This window comes from Chrysochloris asiatica, unplaced genomic scaffold (genome assembly GCF_000296735.1).
Source record: "Chrysochloris asiatica unplaced genomic scaffold, ChrAsi1.0 scaffold00336, whole genome shotgun sequence".
Taxonomy (NCBI): domain Eukaryota; kingdom Metazoa; phylum Chordata; class Mammalia; order Afrosoricida; family Chrysochloridae; genus Chrysochloris; species Chrysochloris asiatica.
Genome location: NW_006408854.1, coordinates 1,908,843 through 1,931,298, shown reverse-complemented (window position 1 = coordinate 1,931,298; position 22,456 = coordinate 1,908,843). Strand labels below are relative to the sequence as shown.

At 37.9% G+C, this 22,456-nt stretch overlaps 1 protein-coding gene across 1 annotated transcript in view; it reads right to left on the bottom strand.

The window, feature by feature from the left end:
• Window positions 1-6,716: 6,716 nt before the first annotated feature.
• Window positions 6,717-22,456, bottom strand: part of GPR98 (G protein-coupled receptor 98) — a 962,819-nt gene continuing 947,079 nt past the window's right edge. Inside the window, 1 exon segment of the mRNA XM_006875701.1 lies at window positions 6,717-7,139. Coding sequence (XP_006875763.1) covers window positions 7,021-7,139 — 119 coding nt within the window. The 3' untranslated portion in view covers window positions 6,717-7,020.

Genomic DNA, 22,456 nt, shown 5'->3' with positions numbered 1-22,456 from the left:
ACTATGAGTCAGAACTGACTACACGGCACACCACCACCACCACCACCACTACCACCACCATCATCACCACGGGCTATAGAGTCCTGGTGTGACTCTGTAGAATAAGCTCTGGACTGCAAGCTGAACTGCAAGATCACAGGTTTAAATTCACTAGCTGCTCCTCAGAAATCCTATGCAGGGTAGGTATGAGTTAGAAATTATTCGATAGCATTTAGCAACAACAACAAAGACTGTATTCTTGGTGTGACATTCAAGGATAAGCACTGGATGGCTAACCACAAAGTCTGCGAATTTAAAGCTGCTCCTTGGAAACCCTATAGAAGGTCACTATGAGTCAAAACTGACTTGAGGACTTAACAACAAGGGCTAGAGTCTCTCTGCAGTAACTCCTCCACTAGTCTCTGTGAGACCAATTAGCCTGGTCCTTTATTTTCAAATTTTTCAAATTTTGAGTTTTTTTCCAAGTTTTTCTTCCACCCTATCCAGGGTTTCATATTTTAATCACTGTCATAGTTGTTGTTGTAAGTGCTGTCGAGTTGATTCCGATCCATAGGGACCCTGTATAGGGTTTCCAGTACAAACGATGATTCTTGAACATTTTAATTCATTTTTTTTTTTTTTCATTTCTTATGCTTTAGCCTTTATCTTGGTGATTTTTGGCTAGATGTAATGAATTTTGATTCATAATCTGTTGGGTTGTGTTATGCAATCACATATTTATGACCCTGCTTAAACTTGAATTTTTTTTTTTTTATCTGTAAGAAAGTAGTGATTACTTATGTTTTTATACAGTGTTGAAATACTCTTTCATGGACTGAAAGTGCTAACAATTTTCTTGAGCTGCATTATACTTAAGACTTTCACTTTAAGCCTCATGCTTATAGCATAGGGAAAGTAATTTTACTTAGATTCTGTGTCCATTTCAGTGGTTAGACTGGGACCTGAACTGAAGTCTCCCCTTGAAGTCCCTCCCAAGGATCATGGCAACAATATATGATAACCATATACATTGTTATAGATGATGGAAAACAGGGCTAGTCCCCATTTGCATTTTCTTTTGAAATCATACAATCTACTTCTGCAGAAAGAGATGATGGGAAAGCTCCATATAATCAGTCAAAACAAGGCCAGGATATTTTGCAATTGGTCATATGCAAATTCAAACTGAAGCTGAAAAAAATTAAAACAAGTCCATGAGAGCCAAAATATGACCTTGAATAGATGCCACCTGAATTTAGAGATCTTCTGAAGAACAGATTTGATACATTAAACACTAAAAACCAAAGACCAGAAGAGTTGTGGAATGACATCAAGAACACCATAAAGGAAGAAAGCAAAAAGTCATTAAGAAGACAGGAAAGAAGGAAAAGGTCAAAATGGATGTCAGAAGAGATGCTGAAACTTGCTCTCCAGTGTAGAGATGCCGAAGTAAATGGAAGAAATGAGGAGGAATAAGAGTTGAACAGAAAATTTCAAAGATCAGCTTGAGAAGATAGTCAAATATTACAACAAAATGTGCAAAGATCTGGAGTCAGAAAACCAAAAATGAAGAACACGCTCTGGATCTGTTGGTTCTTTTGTCAGCTCATGGCACTTTCGATAGTCTCCTCCAACACCGTAACTCAAAAGCATGAATTCTTCTGCGGTCTTCCTTATTCATTGTCCAGCTTTCGCATGCATATGAGTTTATTGATAATACCATGGCTTGGGTCAGGCTTACCTTAGTCCTCAAGCTGACATCTTTGTTCTTCAACACTTTAAAAAGGTCTTGTGCAGCAGATTTGCCTAATGCAATATGTCATTTGATTTTTTGACTGCTGCTTCCTTGAGTGTTGATAGTTGATCCAAGAAGAATGAAGATCTTCATTCAACTCAATCTTTTCTTCGTTGATAAGAATGTTGTTTATTGGTCCAGTGATGAGGATTTTTGTATTTTTTTACATTGAGATATAATCCATACTGAAGGCTGTGCTCTTTGATCCTCATCAGTAAACATTTTAAGTCCTCTTCACTTTCAGCAAGCAAGGTTGTATCATCTGCATATCGCAGGTTGTTAATGAGTCTTCCTCCAATCCTGAGACCATGTTTTTCTTCATAAAACCCAGCTTCTCAGATTATTTGCTCAGCATACAGGTTGAATAAGTATGGTGAAAGAATACAACCTTGTTGCACACCTTTCTTAATTTTTGAACCATTCAGTGTTCCCATGTTCTGTTCGGACACCTGCCTCTTGGTCTGGATACAGATTCCTCATGAGCAAACTCAAGTGTTCCAGAACATGCACACTTCACAATCTTGTCCATAGCTTGTCATGATCTACACAATCGAAAGCCTTTGTGTAGTCAATAACATCTGTCTGATTTTCTCTGCTTTCAGCCAAGATCCATCAGACATCAGCAATGATATCCCTCTTTCCACGGCCTCTTCTGAATCCGTCTTGAACCTCTGGATTGATATCACTCTCCAGTGACTGGTCCTTCCTGACAATATGTCTGAAGTATGAGGGATGAAGTTTGGCCATCTTGGCCTCCAAGGAGCCCTCTGGCTGTACTTCTTCCAACACAGATCTGTTGGTTCTTTTGGCAGCCCATAGTACTTTCAGTATTCTCCTCCAACAGCATAACTCAAAAGCATCAATTCTTCTATGGTCTTCCTTATTCACTCTCCAGATTTCACATGCGTATGAGGTTATTGAAAATACCATGGCTTGGGTCAGGCACACCTTAGTCCTGAAGCTGATTTCTTTGCTCTTCAACATTTTAAAAAGGTCTAGTGCAGCAAACTTGCCTAATGCAATGGCCTCTGATTTCTTGACTGCTGCTTCCGGGAGTGTTGATAGTTGATCCAAGAAGAATGAAGTCCTTGACAACTTCAATCTTTCCTCTGTTGATATGAATGTTGTTTATTGGTCTGTTGTTGTTGTCAGGTGCCATCAAGTCGGAACCGACTCATAGCGACCCCCATGCACAGCAGAATGAAACAATGTCCAATCCTGGTGAGGATTTTTGCTTTCTTTACACTGAGATGTAATCCATAAAAAAGGCTGTGCTCTTTGATCTTCATCAGTAAACATTTTAAGTCTTCTTCACTTTCAGCAAACAAGGTTGTATCATCTGCATATTGCAGGTTGTTAGTGAGTCTTCCTCCAATCCTGAGGCCACGTTTTTCTTCATAGAACCCAGTTTCTCAGATTATTTGCTTAGCATACAGATTGAATAAGTATGGTGAAAGGATACAACCTTGTCACACAACTTTCTTAATTTTAAATCATTCAGTGTTCCCACGTTCTGTTTGAACAACTGCCTCTTGGTCCATGTACAGATTCATGAGCACAATTAAGTATTCCGGAATACTCATACTTCGCAATGTTGTCCATAGCTTGTCATGATTCATACAATTGAAAGCCTTTGTGTAGTCAATAAAACATAGGGAAACATCTTTCTGGTATTCTTTGTTTTCAGTCAAGATCCATCAGACAACAGCAATATCCCTCATTCCATGGCCTCTTCTGTACGGAGATCTTTTTTGGCACTCAGTTTCTTAGAAAACGTCAACACTGCTTGGTTATCTGATTGAGACCTATCCAAAACAGATCAACCCAGAGGCCTCAAAACTAAATTTAAGGAAGATCTTAAGTATTGGTAAGCCCAGGATAAACTTGTTTGGAAGCTACATTCCTGAAAGTAATTTTCTAATCCCTTATCATATCCCTTCCACTCCTCCTCTATATTTCCATTATGTATTTTAACATCTTTGGTCTGATTCAGAAGACATGGATACTATTATTTAACTCTAAAACATCTCAAGAGATCACAAAACACCTAAAAGCTAAAGTTCCAGAGTGATATTATTCCTGTGTTTATTTACGATGATTTTCATTTGCATGGTATCTCACCTTTTGTTAGAATACACCAGCTTCACCACCAAACCCTCTTTGCAAATGTTAACATTACTTGTACCCAGATTAGAAAGAAATCCTTTCATACAATTCTGAAACCCAAAAGTTGCAAATACTTTAAATATGTCAAAGAAAAATACAACAATAGGAAAGCAGAGATATTGCCCTGGAAAATGGTGGGTGCCCTTTGACAGATGAAAGGAAATGTCATGGATGAAAACACAACACAACCCTTGAAAGAGAAAGATCACAGCAAAGGTTTACAGTCCCAGCCTTTCAGCTTTTATTTTGGAGAGTTTGACTTGAATTGCTTCTTCCTCTATACTACTATACTTCCCTGGCAGATGTCCCATTTTAATCTATATTGAGAGGAAACAGGATGACAAAATATTACTGCTGTTGAAATATGAAGTTTATTTGTTTTAGCACTGTGGCTTCTGGAAACCTTGCTTTTTGCTGCCAACATATAAAAGAATCCTACTGAAGGGTAGCAGGTTGTTCGATTCCTTAATAAAATGGTGTTCAGGATAACAACAAAAATCTAGTAACGCTTTTTTTCCCCAGGTTTTTCCAAATTATGACAACATATGGAAACAAAAATAACTATCACTTTTTTTTTTTTTTGAGAATTATACATCTAATTCTCTGCTAAAAATGCTGTCAATTGTGATTTGTGGATTCTACATATGGAAATCGCACATGTGTGTAGTCATTACATAAACCCAAAATCCATTAAAACCCACTACCAATATTAGAATGCATGTTATTTCAAAATTTTCATCTTCAATTTTCACCAATTGCTTCTACCCTACTATGGAACAGAATATGTAGAGTGCAAGTTTGAAAGAGAAAACTAATTTGCCACTCACTTAAGGTAAATAAACCACAATATCTAAAATTTCTAAAAATTATTATAACTCCATCAGACATTCAACCTTTGTTTTTTATGCTGTTTGATTTTGTTGCATAGAATTTGTTTGCTACCTCTAATGACAAATCAAAACTCAATATAAGAATAAAGGAATGTTTCAGGGATGGTGGGAAGACCCATAGGAAGAGCAGAGGAGAGAAAGAGTCATTGTAATTTAGAAAATAAATCTACCACCTCAGATTTTATATCAAATAAAGCCAGGCTTAGCAGTGAGGCTAGAGCTAGAACTAGAACACCTTACTTATGGCTTTAAGAAAAACTAATGGCAACATTTTCTTTTGGAAAAATTCATTTTTAACTTCAATTTCTTTCCTTAGATACGGACTTTTTCAAAAATACTTAACAATGTCAAAATAAAATGTCAAAAATGTTTCCATTGCCAGTGAAATAATCATGAACACAACAGGGTTTGTTCTGGGGTAGATTTTCTGATTTTTTAATTCTAAAATAAAGAAAGACTAAAAATTCAAACCAAGAAATATTTTTCTAAAGCAACCTCTGCCCAGTTTAGAATGATTCTCTTCTTAACTATGCTAAAATGCTTGATGGGACTAGAACACTCATCCTGGAAAATGTTCTAAACTTCTGTAATGAACAGAAATATACACTTTTGATGAATGACTATGTCAACACTAGTGCTTCCATCAAGTCCTTGGTGCAAAATCATGAAAAGTTTAAAAATGTTGTGGTTTTCAGGAACAACAAAATCTGTGTTCTAGGTGTAGTACAGTCTTCAATTGGATCACCTATATCAATGTTTGAATAAACAGCACTGGGGGCCTCATGAGATATCAAGTTCAGAAGGTTTAGGAAGTCAACTGAATATCTAAGGATCACTGTAGAGTCGTCATTGTTGTTGTTAAGTGCCACTGCCATAGTGATCCTGTATAGGGTTTCTAAGGAGCAGCTAATGAGCTTGAACTGCCAACCCTGGGGTTAGCCATCCCATGCTTACTCTACAGAGCCATACCAAGTAGTCACAGTTTAAATCACCAAATTGCATGCTTCATTTTCCATACTAGCTCTTAATCTAATAGAAACCTAATTTTGAGTGATACATTGGTATTCTCTTTGATGAAAAAATTGTGTTCTTAACTGTCATCATATGGACTAATGCTAGGATCACATGAGAAATGTGTTCAAAATTCAAAATCTTTCATCGAGATTCTTTTCATCTTCTTTCCTGTAATCTAGAGTTTTAAAAAAATCACATTCTAAAAATTCATGTCTATTTATATTTAGGTGGGAAAAGTCATGTATATGGAAATGAGAGTCAAACAGTATGAACAATCAGTTATAACTTAGTTCCCAAACAAGTATATTGAAAGGTTAGAGCTCTTCACTGGGAGCCTACAAGCCTAAAGTGATAACTATACATGATGTATATATTATGACATCTTTCTTATCTCATTTTATTCTTTGTAGAGAAGGCAAATCATTTGAAAGTTATCTCTATCTTTTTGGGGAGCAAGTATTAACTTGGATATCATGATATCTTAAGAATTTTGAAAAATCAAAATACATTCAATATATGCAGGGCTTCAAGAAGTTCTTGGAAAATGAGATTAACAAGATAATGGATTACTTTCCATGAACTTTTTGAAGCCTCATTCTACATGTTCTTTTATTGCTTTTTTTGGGGGGAGGGGGCTATGCACATTCCTCATAAGTATCATAAGTAATGAGTTTAAAATTAAAACAAAACAAAACAACTCACTGCCATTGAATTGATTCTGACTCATGGTGACCCTATAGGACAGAATAGAGTTTCCAGGACTGTAAATCTTTACAGAAGCACACTACTATATCTTTCTTCTGCAGTGTGGCTGGTGGTTTCAAACTACCAAATAATGAGACTAGTCGGTATCAAGTGAATTTTTATTTATTTTTTATTGTTAATCATTATTATCCTTACTAAACAATGTTAGCCATGAAAGATGATTAAAAAAAACTAATAATCTTAGAATATGTACCTCCTATTAACTGATATAAATTGATCCAGCCCTTCACTATAGCAGTGGATTTTCATGTTGCACAAAATTAAGTCATTTATATTTCAAACACAACAATCATTTATGGGTTAACCATCCAATACAATTCACAGATTCCTATTATATGGCTTCATATACAGTCTATCACAAAAAGCCAGTAGAGATGTGGGAATATCCTCATTCTAATGGTTACTAAGGATCTACAGGTGGGTGTCTGCGATGGGTATCCTCCTGAGTTCTACAATCTGGGAATCAGTCAAGGTGCCTCCCTCCTGGCTGCCTTGACCAGATTCATTGTCACTGACACTGAGCCCAGCACCTGCAACAGAAAAAAAAAAACACAAAACAAAATCCAAATTCTTAGTGATGTAACTTCTTTAAAGTTAAATTATAGTAAGTCAAAACATATTTACTTTTATTACAGTAGTCAAACATAGCCATATATATATATGGCTATGTTTTAAAAAAAGAAGACCTGTTTAAAATTGCTATGGCTTACTAACAACAAAAACAAACAAAAAATATATATATAATTCCAGGTGTATATGTATGTAGGTCTACATGCAAGGTATGTATGTTGTTTGTGTTTAGTGCCATTGAGTTGGTTCCAATTCCTAGTGACCGTATATAGTGCTTCCGAGGCTGTCAATCTTTGAGCATTCTACAGGGCCACATAGGTACATGCATCTATGTAATTGTATACATATACATTCGTAACACAAAGGTGGTTTTTAAAAGTTTGTGGGAAAATGGAATTAAAAAATAATGGAACATTTTCATGAACTTTGTATAATAAAGCACATAGGAAGCACAGGTATGGTTACTTCTTAAACATAACCCAAACCTTCTGGGAATGGATTTCTGTGTTTGAAAGATTAGGACCATAGTCTCAAGGAACATCTCAGGCAATTGACATAATACAGTTCAACAAGTTCTACATTCTAGTTTGGTAAGTACTGTCTGGGGTCTTAAAAGCTTTTGAGCTGTCATTTAAGATACAACTGTTTATCTCTATTCATCTGGAAACTAAGGAGGAAGAAGGAAACTAACAATGCAAAGAAGAAACTAGTTTAAGGGGCAAATAGTCTACAAGAACCAAGGCCTTATCTACCCTGAAACTTGAAAAACCAGATGGGGCCAGTTATCACTACTGACAGTTCTCATCAGGACCACAATAGATGGATTCTGATAGAATGGGAGAAAAATGTGGAAAAGAAGCTCAAATTTCTAACAAAGAGAAAAAAAAAAAAAAAAAAAAAAAAAACTACTGTACTGGTTGAAACTGAAGGACTTCTCAAGACTATTGCCGTGAAATACTGTTTAAACCTTCAACCAGAAATAACCTTTGAGTGTGACGTTAGAGCTAAATAACAAATTGGCTCAAAATGGGTGCATTTTGAGTACTGTGCTCCTTTAAAAATCACCTATATAAGACATTTACTTTAATACAAAGACGAGCATGTAAGTGGTCAGGGAAATGACATGAATGGAAACAGAAGAGTCAGAATGGAATTAATGAGAATGTTCACGCATTGTAAAGAATGTAATAAATGGCACTGAACAACTTGTGTAGAAATTATTGAATGGGAACTTAAATTTCCATGTAAACCTTCACCAAAAAACACAATAACATATCATTTAATAAATTTAAAGTGAGCTATAAAAGTTATATAGTTGCCATCAAGTGGACTCCTCCAAATCATGGTGACCCCTTGTCACTGTACAAGTGTGCGCCATAGTGTTTTCAATGGCTGATTTCTGGAAATCGATCTTCAGATTTTCTTCCAAGATGCCTCTTGTTGTTAAGTGTCACTGAGTTGGTTCTGAGGAGTGGCTGGTGAGCTTGGACCACTGATCTTGCAATTCAAACCACCTAGTAGTCCAGTGCATTAACCTACAGTACCACACCAGGACTCCTAGGTGGACTTAAATTGTCAACCTTCTGGTCAGCAGCTGAGTGTGTTGGTTGTTTGCACCACCTAGGGTCTCCTATTTAGAAAAACTAACTGTTATCCAGTTGATTTTGACTCATAGCAACCCTACTGGACAGGGTCATATTAAGTTCCATTGAGTTGATTCTGACTCATGGTGAGCCTGTACAGGGTTTCTGAGGGGCAGCTGGAGGGTTTGAACCACTGACCTTATGGTTTGCAGTCCAGTGCTTATCCTACCATACCACACCAGGAGTCCACTAGAAAGGGCAGAACTTCCCTAATAGTGTTTCCAAGGCTGCCAATCTTTACTGAAACAGACCGCCACATCTTTTTTCTACTGAGCAACTGATGAGTTTGAATTGCTGGGCTTTCTATTAGCAGCCAAGTGCTTAGCCACTGTAACACCAGAGGTTCTATATACATTTAGAATAAGTTCTTTTAAAATCTTACAATTATATCAATATATTTACAGTTTTCTTTAGTAGTTTTTAATAGAAATCAATTTATGAAGATACAAGTTTGTTTTTGTTTTCATATGGTTGATTGTTGTTGTTGTTGTTATGTGCCATGGAGTTGGTTCCAACTCATAGTGACCCTGAACAGGGTTTCTGAGGCTTTTAATCTTTATGGGAGCAGAACACCTCATCTTTCTCCCGCAGAACAGCTGGTAGTTTCGAACTGCTGACCTTGAAGTTTGCAGCCTGATTCGTAATCACTATGCTACCAGAGCTCCTTCATATATATGGTTGATAGGTGTAACCTATTCCCAAGAAGAGCACTTCTCAATTGGTGAGCTTATCACAATTAAAAACAGGCATACTATTGGAATTTTCAGTAGAAAGGCATGATGTACAGTTTAAAAACATACAACCCACAACCCCACATGCATGAAATCTAGCAACTCCATTAGTTGAGACTTGTGCAATGTCCTTTAAAGCCATACATTCACATGAGACATGGAGGTGTCATATCAGTGCTCTGGAGACGTTGGAGCTGAATGACTCATAGCTGATCATAAGATAAAAAACAATTATGTAACACATTGGCAAAGCAGATCCACTCAGGAATCTCACAGAGCTGCTGTAGGAATCCTACACACAGCACAGAGAATTTTTTGAATAAACGCCTCCAAATTACTACTTTTTTCACAACTCAGAAAGAATACCTGAAATTGTAATGCTATGCTAGAGTAACACCTAATTCTTTCCTTCTCTAATATGTGGTACACAAACTTGTATGCTGTTCACTTATTCTCTCTGTCTCTCTCTCTGCCTGTCTTTCTCTCTCTCACAAACACACTATGGGGATATGGCCACAGGTTGTGTTGTGCTTGCTTGAATTACTTGTTGTGTGGCCAGAGAATATAGCTCCTTACTCCTCTGCTCTAGATCTGCTCCTCTGCTCTGGGCATTAGACTCAACAAACAAAGAATAAAGTGAAAAACCAGCTGACCCTTATTTTATGAGCAGTAGGAAAGGCAATTCTTCAGAGTTAGCAGCTATAGGAAGATGGTGAATTTGTTTGCTCTTAACCTGTTTGGTGCTGGGAACAGGAACCCACAAATGACCTCCTTCTAAGCCAAATCCAGTGGCCTCTTCTGAGTCCCTATCCTTCCTACTCTCTATTAAAGGCTGCTGTTGAAATCACACTTCCTTCCTCTGCTTCTATGACACTGCCTTTGCCCATCTTGGTCTCTGATCCTCTGGTTCTTTCCGGAGCATTTCTGCTTTTTCTTGCATCTCTTCCTAATACTGGAAGACTTTTATTCACCCTGGTTTCAATGCTTACAGGATCTGTCTGACTTTTATGTGCACTATAGCCTAAAGTCTCACTAGTATTTCCACACGTAGGATAGAGAGTTGTTTATCTCCCTTTTTATATCATGTTCCTATGCTAGCACTTCTGTCTGGGATGCCCTTCTCTTGCCCTGCCTATGTATTCTGGCTGCCTCCATTTTGCCTAGAAAGCATCACATGTGTTCCCCAAAAAGGCATGTTGATAATCTTTTAAATGTTCTGGTTCCTGTATAGGATTATGTCTTCCATATATATGTATCTCCTATTCATAGGATAGTGCCCAGCATGCTGGAAATGTTCAAGAAATGTTTATTAAGTATATTAACAAATTGCACTTAATACCTTCTTCAAAATACCACTTCCATCTTTATCATCTGTTCGATTCCCCTAATCTATTCTGTATCCCACTGCCGTCTCTTACTGAAGCATAAACATCAATTTCCTCTGCTAATTTGCCAAGTTTGGAAGCATCTGCTTTGGCTTTTAAGATATTCCATAATCTTTTCTCCACTCTACCAAATAAATACATTTCCAATTTTTCCCCATTGTGAACTTTTTTTCTCAAATTGAGCAAGTTTTCTCAATTTATGCTGAGTGGTTCCATATTAATTCTTGACTGTCTTCCTGGTGATCCATCAAGGTTCATCTTCACACCTTTCCTCAAAAAATTCTTACACCATTTCTTCAAAATGAAATACTTGATATATGCAAAGAAAAGCCAGATTATTCCTGACAAAAGTATTAATCATATCCCTTTTACTCTCAAATTGATCTGCTTTGGGTGATAAAATATACAGTAAAGCAAAACCAGCTGTTGCAAAACCAGTTCCTGCCAAGTCAATTTCAACTCATTTAACCCCATGTATGTCAGAATAAAATTGTGCTCCAAATGGTTTTCAATGACTGCTTTTTCAGAAGCAAACCATTCTTCCAAAGTACCTTTTAGTGGACTCAAACTGCCAACTTTTTAGTTAGCAGCTGAGTGCTTGGCCAATTTTGTATCAAGGGAACTCCAAAATATATGATAATCCAATATTTAATATATATGTACATCAGAAAGTAAAATGGTTGGTTAACATCCATGTACTCAAATTAAGAAGTAGAAGACTGCAAAAGACAATGTTTAGATTGTTTCTTTTATCAAGAAAATATTTTTCTTAAAAAACATTTTACAACATTGGTCCTTAACAATAACAACAACAACAGCATGATGGGAGGGGTGTGGGAGGGAAAAATATTCATGAGCAAGAGAGTAGACACATGCTAAAACAGGTGACAGGGCAGGCAATATTCAGCCAGAGGGAGATTGACAAAGAAAAGTTTTAGGTAGTGGGAGACACAGGGAGGAATGCAATAGTTAAAGTGAATACATGTAAATATTGTTACCTGTTGGTGCATGTAGGAGATTACAACAATGTAATGAAGCAAAGTACATTATTTGTTGAATGTAAAACTGATGATCTACTCTGTAAACTTCCACTCAATTCACAAAAAAAATTTGAAATATAAAAAAGACAATGTTTATAAAAAATTCATCAAGTTACCAAGATTATGTTAAATTGATACATTTAACAAAATCTTCATATTCTTGGTTTCTGTTGATAAAACTGTACAACACTCGGCCTGGTACTGAAGATAACATTTGAGTTGCCACCACACCTTAAAATAACAAAAGGGGACTTCTGAAAAGATGACAAACTAGGCAGACACACTCCACAGACACTCCACAACAAATACATGAGAGACCAAATGAAACAGCTATGAATGATAATCCTGGAAGTCTAAGTTTTAGAGGAAAGGAGAGAGAAGTGGATTGAATGCCAACTAGGAAAAGAAGCTGAATGAAAGCAGCAAGAGAGGACGGGTGAACAGTAAGCTGGTCTAATATAGTGCTGACATCTTGAACTTTTTCAAGAAGCATTTATTCTATCTAGATAGCAGCCTGACAACACACCATTACTGGCAATGAGAAATCTGGGATTGTCCCTTGTTCCCCACAACCCCCAGGTTACCAGAAGCATGGTTAGCCCCCACCATCATCCACCTAGCTACTGGTGATATCTATCACTTTGCACAGCCCAGGCTCTGCCTCCAAGCCTTTACCTCATCAGACCTGCAGAATGTGCAATGCTGGGTCCTGCACTTGGAAAGCTAGAAACCAGACGCCCTGCCTCTAGCTACCTCCTGGGCCTGAAAGAGTTCCTTCTGGGAACAAGCACCTTTACCTCAGTCGCCTTGTGAACTACCATGAACTACTTCCAGACCAGGTGCTCCGACTTTAAACAACATCCAGGCTAATAGGAACTCCATCTAGGACTGGACATCTATCTCCCCCATGCCTAACCCCGTGAGCTCTGGCTATCAGAGAGTGCCAACCCATACTGGATGCTATAACCCCATAATTTTCTCCTCTCTGAATTCTGCTCCTATTCCAATTTTATTCTTTCTTTGCTTGGCTGGGGTTTTTTCTTTTATTTTCTTCCCCTTCTCTTGTTTATTATTCTTTCTTCCACTGCTTTTCTATCCTTTTGTTTCTCCTTTTTCCCATCTCTTGTTTCTCTTTTTAATATTTTCTCTTAGTTTTCTTTTTCTTCTTCTTCTTCTTTTTCATAGTGTGGCATTATAGGATCATCACTGGACTGTGAACCACAAGGTTGACAGTTCACACCCACTAGCGGCTCCTCGGAAACTCTATATAGTGTTGCCATGAGTCAGAACTGACTGGGCAGCACTTGACAATAACATGAACTTTTGGGTATTAAATTTTTTTTTTCTATTTTTCTTCCTTTATTTTAATTTTCCTTTCTTTTTTAGTTATTTATTTTTTTCTTGCTGTTATTTGCTTCTTTCCATTTTTGTTTGTACTGTTGTTTGGCTTTGTTTTTGTCTCTTGCTTTTTGTCCCACCTGATGGGACACAGCAACTGCACCCACACAGTCCATCCACACCCATATCTCCTGTGGCCCCACTTATTGGATGAGGGTCACAACCACCTGATCATCAACACCTAACCTAAACTGTGCTACCTGAACAGTGAACAAAAAATTGCACATCCAATCAGTCACACCCTCCAAGAGAAGGAGGTAAGGATCTAAGAACACACCAAAATACAAACATCAATTAAATACAAAAAAAAATCACCAAAATGTCTCAGAGAAAACAGACAATTTCAGTTCACATGAAGGAAAAGACAGAGTGGCTCAAACAGGTGACCAAAATACAGAGCCATTATATATTTCTGATAAAGAAATTGCTTTGGAACTACCTGAAAAGGAGTTCTAAAGAGGAGTGCTATTTAGGTACTCTGAATGGACTGAAAGAAAGATTGAGAAAGCTTCAGACAAAATCAAGGAAAACAGAGAAAAAAATTTAGAAGAATTTATGAAAACACAAAAAGAGCAAACTGTCAAAATAAATAAATGAATAGAAACCATATAAACACAGGAAATAGAAGTAAAGGAGATTAATACTAAGATTGCAGAAATAAGTAATACACTGAAAGGGCAAAGGAGTAGAACTGAATTAATGGAAGGTCAAACTAGTGAGACTGAAGACAAATCTCTTGAACTAATCTGCTAGATGAACAATCAGAAAAGAAGAACAAAAATTAAATCCAAAGAAAGCATAAGAACTAAGTGGGACACCAGCAAGAGAAATAACTTATGTCTGACTGAATTCTAGAACAAAATCACAGAGAAAATTGTTGAACTGTTAGAAGAAAACTTCATCCAAAACTTGAAAGATGAAAAGATATGCTTTCAAGAAACTGAATAAATCCCAAACAGGATAGACTTCAAATGGAAATCACCAAGACGTACCATAATCAAACTTTCCAAAATCAAAGACAAAGAAAGAACCTAAAATCAATTCAGAAAAAAAGGAAAAGTTACCTGCAAAGGATAATCACTAAGACTAAGCTCTTATTTCTCAGTTAGAAATATATAGGCAAGAAGGTAATGGGACAATATATATAAAACATTGAAAGAAAAAAATTGCCCACCAAGAATCATACCCAGCAAAAACTTCCCTTACATATGATGGGAAAATTAGGGAGTTTCCAGATTAACAGATATTAAAGGAATTTGTAACAACCAGACAAACTTTACAAGAATCACTGCAGCATGTTTTGGAACCCTGGGACATGAGGGAGGGGAGGAGTGGTGAATGATACCAAGGATTCTGGAGTGTTCTAACATGAGGTGGGATATCTGTAAGCTCCACCTCATAGGGACCAGTCCTGTGGTGATCTTTCTAAAATATATTATTCATGCAATAGTCTACAAAAACAATCAAGTCCCAAAGAACTAGATGGTGCCTAGCCACCACTACCAACTGCTCTGAAAGAGAGCACATTAGAAGGTCCTGGTTAGAATGGGAGAAAATATGGAGCAAAACTGAAAATTATTAAAACAACCAGGATTAGTGTTTGAATAGAGACTGGTGGAATCCCTTAGTTATCCTTCAGGTCTGGAACTGAACTTATCCCTGTGGCTTAATTTTCAGTCAAATAGTAGACAAGTCTATAAGACACTGGTGAGATATGTACACCTTAGTATAATCAATCATTTGCGATCCAATGGGCAACATTTACCAAAGAATGAAATTCAGAAGGGTTAGGAAAGGAAGAGGAAAAGAAACAGAAAACACACGGAGGAAGTGGGATAACTGCTGTTACATGGAGGAGTTGTCATCAGTGAGAATAAACAAACATGCATGAATTGTTAAATGTAACAGTAATGGTAGGCTTTGTAAACTTTCACCCAATTAATAATAATTGTAAAAACAGATAAGTAAATTAATAATATACATGCTAGGTATTTTGTTGTTTGTTTGTTTCCTGTTTCTCTACAGTGAACTGGTATTCAGAATGGCCAGTGAAACTTATTCTGAGTGAGTTCCACCTCGATTTATTTAGCAAGTTTTCTTATCAATGGAGAAAAGATTGAAGTTGTCAAGGACTTCATTCTTCTTGGATCAACTATCAACACTCGCGGAAGTAGCAGTCAAGAGATCAGAAGACGTATTGCACTGGGCAAATCTGCTGCACAGGAACTTTTTAAAGTATTGAAGAGCAGAGATGTCAGCTTGAGGACTAGGGTGCGCCTGACCCAGGCCATTGTGTTTTCAATAGCCTCATATGGATGCGAAAGCTGGACAGTGAATAAGGAGGATCGTATAAGAATTGATGCCTTTGAGTTGTGGTGTTGGAGGAGAATACTGAGGGTGCCATGGACTGCCAAAAGAACCAATAGATCTGTTTTGGAAGAAGTGCAGCCAGAGTGCTCCTTGGAGGCCAGGATGGCTAAGCTCCGTCTCTCCTACTTTGGACATATTGTACGGAGGAAACAGTCGTTGGAGAAGGATGTCATGCTGGGTAGGGTGGAGGGTCAGAGAAAAAGAGGAAGACCCCCAACAAGATGGATCAGCCAGGTGGCATCATTGATGGACTCGGGTGTGGCAGTGGTAGTGAGGTTGGCCCATGATCGAACATTGTTTCGTTCTGCTGTGCATGGGGTTGCTATGAGTCGGTTCTGACTCGATGGCACCTGACAACAACAACAACAACAACATAGGCACTCTAGTTGGTTTTCTGAAGATGTGTTGCATGATGTACCCCACCTAGCAGTATGATGGATTCCTGATGGCAGCTTCATGGTGATGGCTTCCCAATGAATTCAACAGTATCTGCCTCCTGTAAGAGGATGAATTCACTGGTGCCTCAGCAAGGAGCTCTCTGACTGCCAGCCTTGGCCCACTGACTTTGGACCAGCTCCCGCATATGCAATTCAGCAAATTTCTCTACAACTCAGTGGGCTACAACCACTTTCTCTTTTTCCATTGAAGTCTCAATCTTAACATTAGACTGGATTCTTCTCTTTTTAGGTTTGTTCCTTCTTGTGTATTCTCCTTCAGCCATTTTGAGTTCTCATTTATTTCTTCTTAATTAATTTCTGGACTTTATGGTGTGATGCTGTAGGATCAACACTGGACTGTGAACCACAAGGTTGGCAGTTCAAATCCACCAGCTGCTACTTGAAAACCCTAAACAGGGTCACTATAAGTTGGAACCAACTCAACAGCACTTTAAAAAAAAAAAAAAAAAGTTCTGAAAAAAACACACACCAAAAGCAGGGTTATAAAGCCTAACTCTAACACTTGGGGATATAATTTAATTTGGTATGCAGTTGTCTTTATTATGTTAATGAGGCCATTGCAGTATAGGGTATGTCATAAATCAATTACTTTTAAGATATAAAAATACCAGATTAGAGACAAAAACAAGGAAGGGTGAATGGGAAAGACTGATGATAGCACATGGAGATTGCCAAGGAACCTAGGAAAAGAAGTTGAAAGAAGCAAGAATTTCCCCCCAGAGCAGACAGAGACTCTCCCCTAGAGTCAATACTGTCAATTCAGATTTCTGCCCCCAAGAACAATCCTAAAAACAAACACAAAAAGGCCATTGCTGCTCTTTTAGAGTAAACATGGAAGTAGGGATGTTCTGTAACTTGGAGGAACCTTGTTGTTATTGACACATAGAGACCCTCTACAGGGTTTCTGAGTAGCAGCTGGTAGGTTTGAACTGTTGATCCTGTGGTTCACAGCCCAGTGTTGATTCTACAGTGCCACACCAGGAGTGGTGAGGTAACATAATGGCCACTTGGTAAGGAGAAGGCAACAGAGCTCTTGAGCAGCTTGAGCTGGGTAAGGAGTAGCCAAAAGATTTTACTGGTCTGATTTGTTTGATTTGGGGTCACCAAGGGAAAAAGAGAGAGTGCTCCATGATTAGCATCAGGGAAGAGTGGGGCTGAATGATCTAAGTAGAACGAACTCCCAGAGTTCCATGTGGGCCTGCTCTAAATCCCAATGCTACTATATTCCATTGAGTTGGTTCCAACTCAGAGTGACCCTGCTTAGAGCTTCCGAGGTTATAAATCTTTTTAGGAGCAGAAAGCCTCATCATTCTCCCATGGAACGGCTAGTAGATTTGAACTGCTGATATTATGATTAGTAGCCCAATGCATAACCAACTATACTACCATAATAAAGACAGTTTGACAACCACTGGGACAAAGCACACTAGAAAAACAAGTCCCAAACGGAAAACATGCTGAGAGAATTGCCAAAGCCCAGAGCAAACTGGGCTAGGAGGTTTAATGTGGGATGCAGTTATACAATCAATGGGGTTAGCCTGTTTGTTTATCAGTTTAGGGTTCTGTGAAGTGTCAGCAAGTGTCAGTGTTTACAACCACCTATTGAGTCATATATCTATGTAACACAACTCATTCTCTTTCCTAATTTCTTCCGAGTTTAAATCAACTCATAATATTCAGACACTAATCCTTCCTTGGGACTGAGAAAGGGCACATGCTATAAAAAGTATAACATGACAGATCTGGAAAGAAAACCCAGGTCTTCCATCTCTGTAGTTCATTGTTGTTGTTGTTAAGTGCCATCTAGCAATCCTATATAGTGTTTCTGAGGAGTGGCCGATGAGTTTGAATGTCGCACATTGGCTAGTGAGCTTGAACTGCTGACCTTGCAGTTTAAACCAATTTTGTAGTCCAGCACATTAACCCTTTTCAATAGGTATCCAGATATTCTGAAAGGTATAATCTGTGATTAAATTTCAGACAGAATTCAAGAAAAATATAGCAACTGTGATAAAATAACTGTCCTCTTTGATAAACAGAATAGGCAATCTCGCTGGAATTATAAATAATAATTTAATTTCATCTTGAGCCTCAACTTGTCTCAGCATTGTAACATACTTCTGTTAGTAACTGGTGATTTTCAGTCCCATTTTACAGATGCAAGGACTAACTGAGAATTGGATGTATTCAGTGAGTTGCACACAACTCCTAGCAGGCAAGTTACAGAAGGAAGACTCAGCCTTCTGATCTGATATGTAGGTTGTTGTTGTTGTTGTTGTTATGTGCTGTGGAGTCTGTTCCGACTCATAGCGATCCTGTACATGGTTTCCGAGGCTGTAAATCTTTACAGGAGCAGAAAGCCTCATCTTTCTCCCACGGAACAGCTGGTAGTTTTGAACTGCTAACTGTGAGATGAGCAGCTTGATTCATAACCACTATGCTACCATAGCTCCTTGATATGTAGGTAGCAGTTCTTATCATATCACTTCCTTATCTTTAAGAATTCAAGTGTTCAGTTTTGCCTAGTGAATAAATTTCACAGTCCTTGGCATTTATTCATGGACCTCTGGTAGAGTGCTGGTTACAAGTCAGGCTACTAACCTCAAGGTCAGCAGTTCAAAACAGCCAGCCATTTCGTGGAGAACGATGAGGCGTTCTGCTCCTGTAAAGATTTACAGCCTCAGAACTCTGTGTAGGGTTGCAATAAGTTGGAGCCAACTCCATGGCATATCACAACCACCATCACCACCACCACCACCACAAGGCATATATTCAAGGAGGCCAGATAGTGTGGTGGTTTACAAGCCAAGCTATTAACTGCAAGGCCAGTAGTATGAATCTACCAGTTGCTTCATGGGAGAAAGATGAAGCTGTCTCCTCCTGTAGAGATTTACATCCTCGGAAACTCTCTGCAGGGTTGCTATAAGTTGGAACTGACTCTGTGGCACACAGATACCACCACCACCAGGCTTATATTCAAGGCTCCCCCAATCTCACTTACTTGGCTATTTATGATCTAGTGAATATCCCAGAGTTACAGAATATATTAGAACATTTGAAGTTTCTTTTAAGTATAACAATAAAGTAAACCCAATAGATAATTCAAACTATGTACTGAACTTAAACTTTTGTTAGCCATAGCACTAGATGCTTTATATGGACAATCTCAATCTAATTCTAATAATCCTTGTTTGATAAATGTGGAAACTAGTACACTAAGTCCCTTGATAAAAATCACACAGCCAAATGACTGTAGAACTGATTCCAACTCAGGGCACTCTGACCCAGAGATCAGCATTATTATATTCTGTTGCCAACAAATAGATTTTGACACATGGTAACCCTAGTAGACAGACTATAACTGATTCATAGGATTTCCAAAGCTGTGATCTTTACAGAAGCAGATTACTACATCTTACTTCCACAGAGTGGCTGGTGGATTTGAATCATTGACCTTTTGTTAGCAGGTGAGTACTTTAGCACACTGCTACTAGGACTCTAATTTCCATGTTATATGGTCTTTAAAACTGTGACTCTGATATGTAAGTCATTGGCATGGATTTCATTGTGTCCACCCAAGAGTTATGTTGATGTCCTAACTGCTAAGCATATAAATATGACTCTGCTTTGATTTAGGTTTTTAATAAGGTCATACTGGAGTAGAGTGAGTTCTATACCTCATCTCTTCTTTTTTTATATATCTTACTAAAAAAAGCAGAATAGATACACACATACAGACATAGAGGGAAGAGACCATGTCAGGAACTGTCTATAAGCCAAGGAATGCCAAGAACTCCTGAGACTATCAATAAGAAGAGATCCTCCCTTAGAGCTAATACTGTGATTTGAACTTATAGCTTCAAAAGCTGTGAGGCAATATCCCTGTGCTCTTTAAAATCACCTATTTGTAGTATTTTTGTTACAGCAATACTAGGTAAGTAAAAGAGCTGAACATATAATACTTGAGAAGACCAAGTATTATAATGTAATGTACAAGAATGGGACTTATAAAACCAAAAGTGCAGAACACACTCAGTACTTCTAAGCAGATAGAACTGAAGAGAAATGCCAACCCTCAAGTTGCAATATTGAAGAGTCTTGGAAGCACAGTGGGTTCATTGTTGGGCTGCTAACCACAAGGTCAGCAGTTCAAACCCACTAGTGGACTCATGGGAGAAAGATGAGGCTCTCTGCTCCTGTATAGATTTATAGTTTCAGAAACCCTAAGAAGCAGATCTGCTCAGTTGTACATAGTTACTACAAGTCAGAATAGATTCAATGGCAGTGGGTTGGGTGGGAAAATCTTGAATAACCCAGGAACCATCAAAAGAAGATGGAAAGAATACACAAAGTCACTGTACCAAAAATAATTGTTGGATGTTCAGTACTTTCAGGAGGTACCATGTAATCAAGAATGGATGGTACTGAAGAAAGAAGTCAGGACTGCATTGAAGGCACTGGTGAAAACCAAGGGTCCAAGAATTGACAGAATAACAATTGAGATGTCTCAACAAATGAATTCAACACTGGAAGTGTTCATTCACCTATGCCAAGAAAGTTTGGAGATAGGTACCTGATCAACTTAATGGAAGAGATGCATATTTTTTACTATTTCAAACAAATATTATTCAACAGAACATAAAATTTATTAAACATATCACTAATAAACATTCAAGTAAAATTTTCCTAAAGACAATTAAATAATAGTTGCAGCAGTACATTGACAGAGAACTGCCAGAAATTCAAGCTGGAATCCAAAGAGGACATGGAACTAGGGATATCACTGTTGATGTCCAATGGATCTTGACTGAAAGAGAGTGTCTTAAAGGATGTTTACCTGTGTTCTATTGACTATACAAAGGTATTAGACTGTGCTGTTGTTGTTTTTGTTAGACTGTGTAGATCATAAAAAATTATAGATAATACTGTGAAGTATGGAAATTCCAGGACACTTAATTCTGACCATCTGAAAACTGTACATAGAAAAAGAAGCAGTCATATGAATAGAACAAGGGAATACTGTGGGGTTTTAAATCAGGAAAGGTGTGAGTCAGGCTTGTACCCTTTCACCATAGTACTTCAATCTGTAAACTGAGCAAAAATTTCAAGATGTGGGACTATATGAAGAATATTGCATCAGGATTGAAGGAAGACTCATTAACAACCTGCAATATGCAGATGATAAAACTTTGCTTGCTGAAATTGAAGAAGGCTTGAAACACTTAACTGAGGAAGATTAAAGATTACAGCCTTCAGTATGGATTACCTCACAACAAAAAGAGAACAAAAGTCATCACAACGAGACCAATAATGGAGTGCAGTGGCTCCGTAGTATAAGCACTGGACTGCGAACCACAAGGTAGGCAGTCCGTGCCCACCAGCCACTACATGGGAGAAAGATGAGACTTTCTGCTCCCACAAAGACTTATAGTTTTGGAAACCCTATGAATCAGTACTGACTCAGTGGCACTTAACAACCACAATAACTACAGTGCTGTTGAGTCAGTTCTGACTCCTAGCAACCCTGTTTAGGGTTTCTGAGGATTGGCTGGTGAGTTTGAACCACTGACCTTGCAGATTAAACCAATCTTGAGGTCCATTACTTTATCCTACAGTACCACACCATGTTCATGCAGACCAATAGGCAAAATCATTGGTAAGACAGACATTGTCAAGGATTTAATTTTACTTGCAGTCAATCAACGCTTATGGAAGTAGCAGTCAAGAAATGAAATGACAAATTGCCTTGGGCAAATGAACTGCAAAAGACATCTCTTAAAGTGTTAAAAAGCAAAGATGTCACTTTGAGGACTATGTGTGCCTGACCCAAGCCAGGATATTTTCAATTGCCTCTTAGGCATTCAAAAACTGGACAATGAATAAGGAAGACTGAAGAAGAATCAATGCTTTTAAATTATGGTATTGGCAAAGAATATTGACTATATTAAGGACTGCCAGTAGAATGAACAAATTGTCTTGGAAGAAGCCCAGCAGAATGCTTGTTAGAAGCTAGGATGGTAAGACTTCATCTTCAAGTATTTTGTACACAGTATCAGGAAGGACCTCAGAAGTACAATTAAGTGTTCTGGAATACTCATACTTCTCAATGTTCCTTCTGAGGAATCTGTACCGAGACCAAGAAGCAGTTGTTCGAACAGAGCATGGGAACACTGAATGTTTTAAAATTGGGAAAGGTGTGCCACAAGGTTGTGTTCTTTTACCATACTTATTCAACCTGTATGCTGAGCAAAT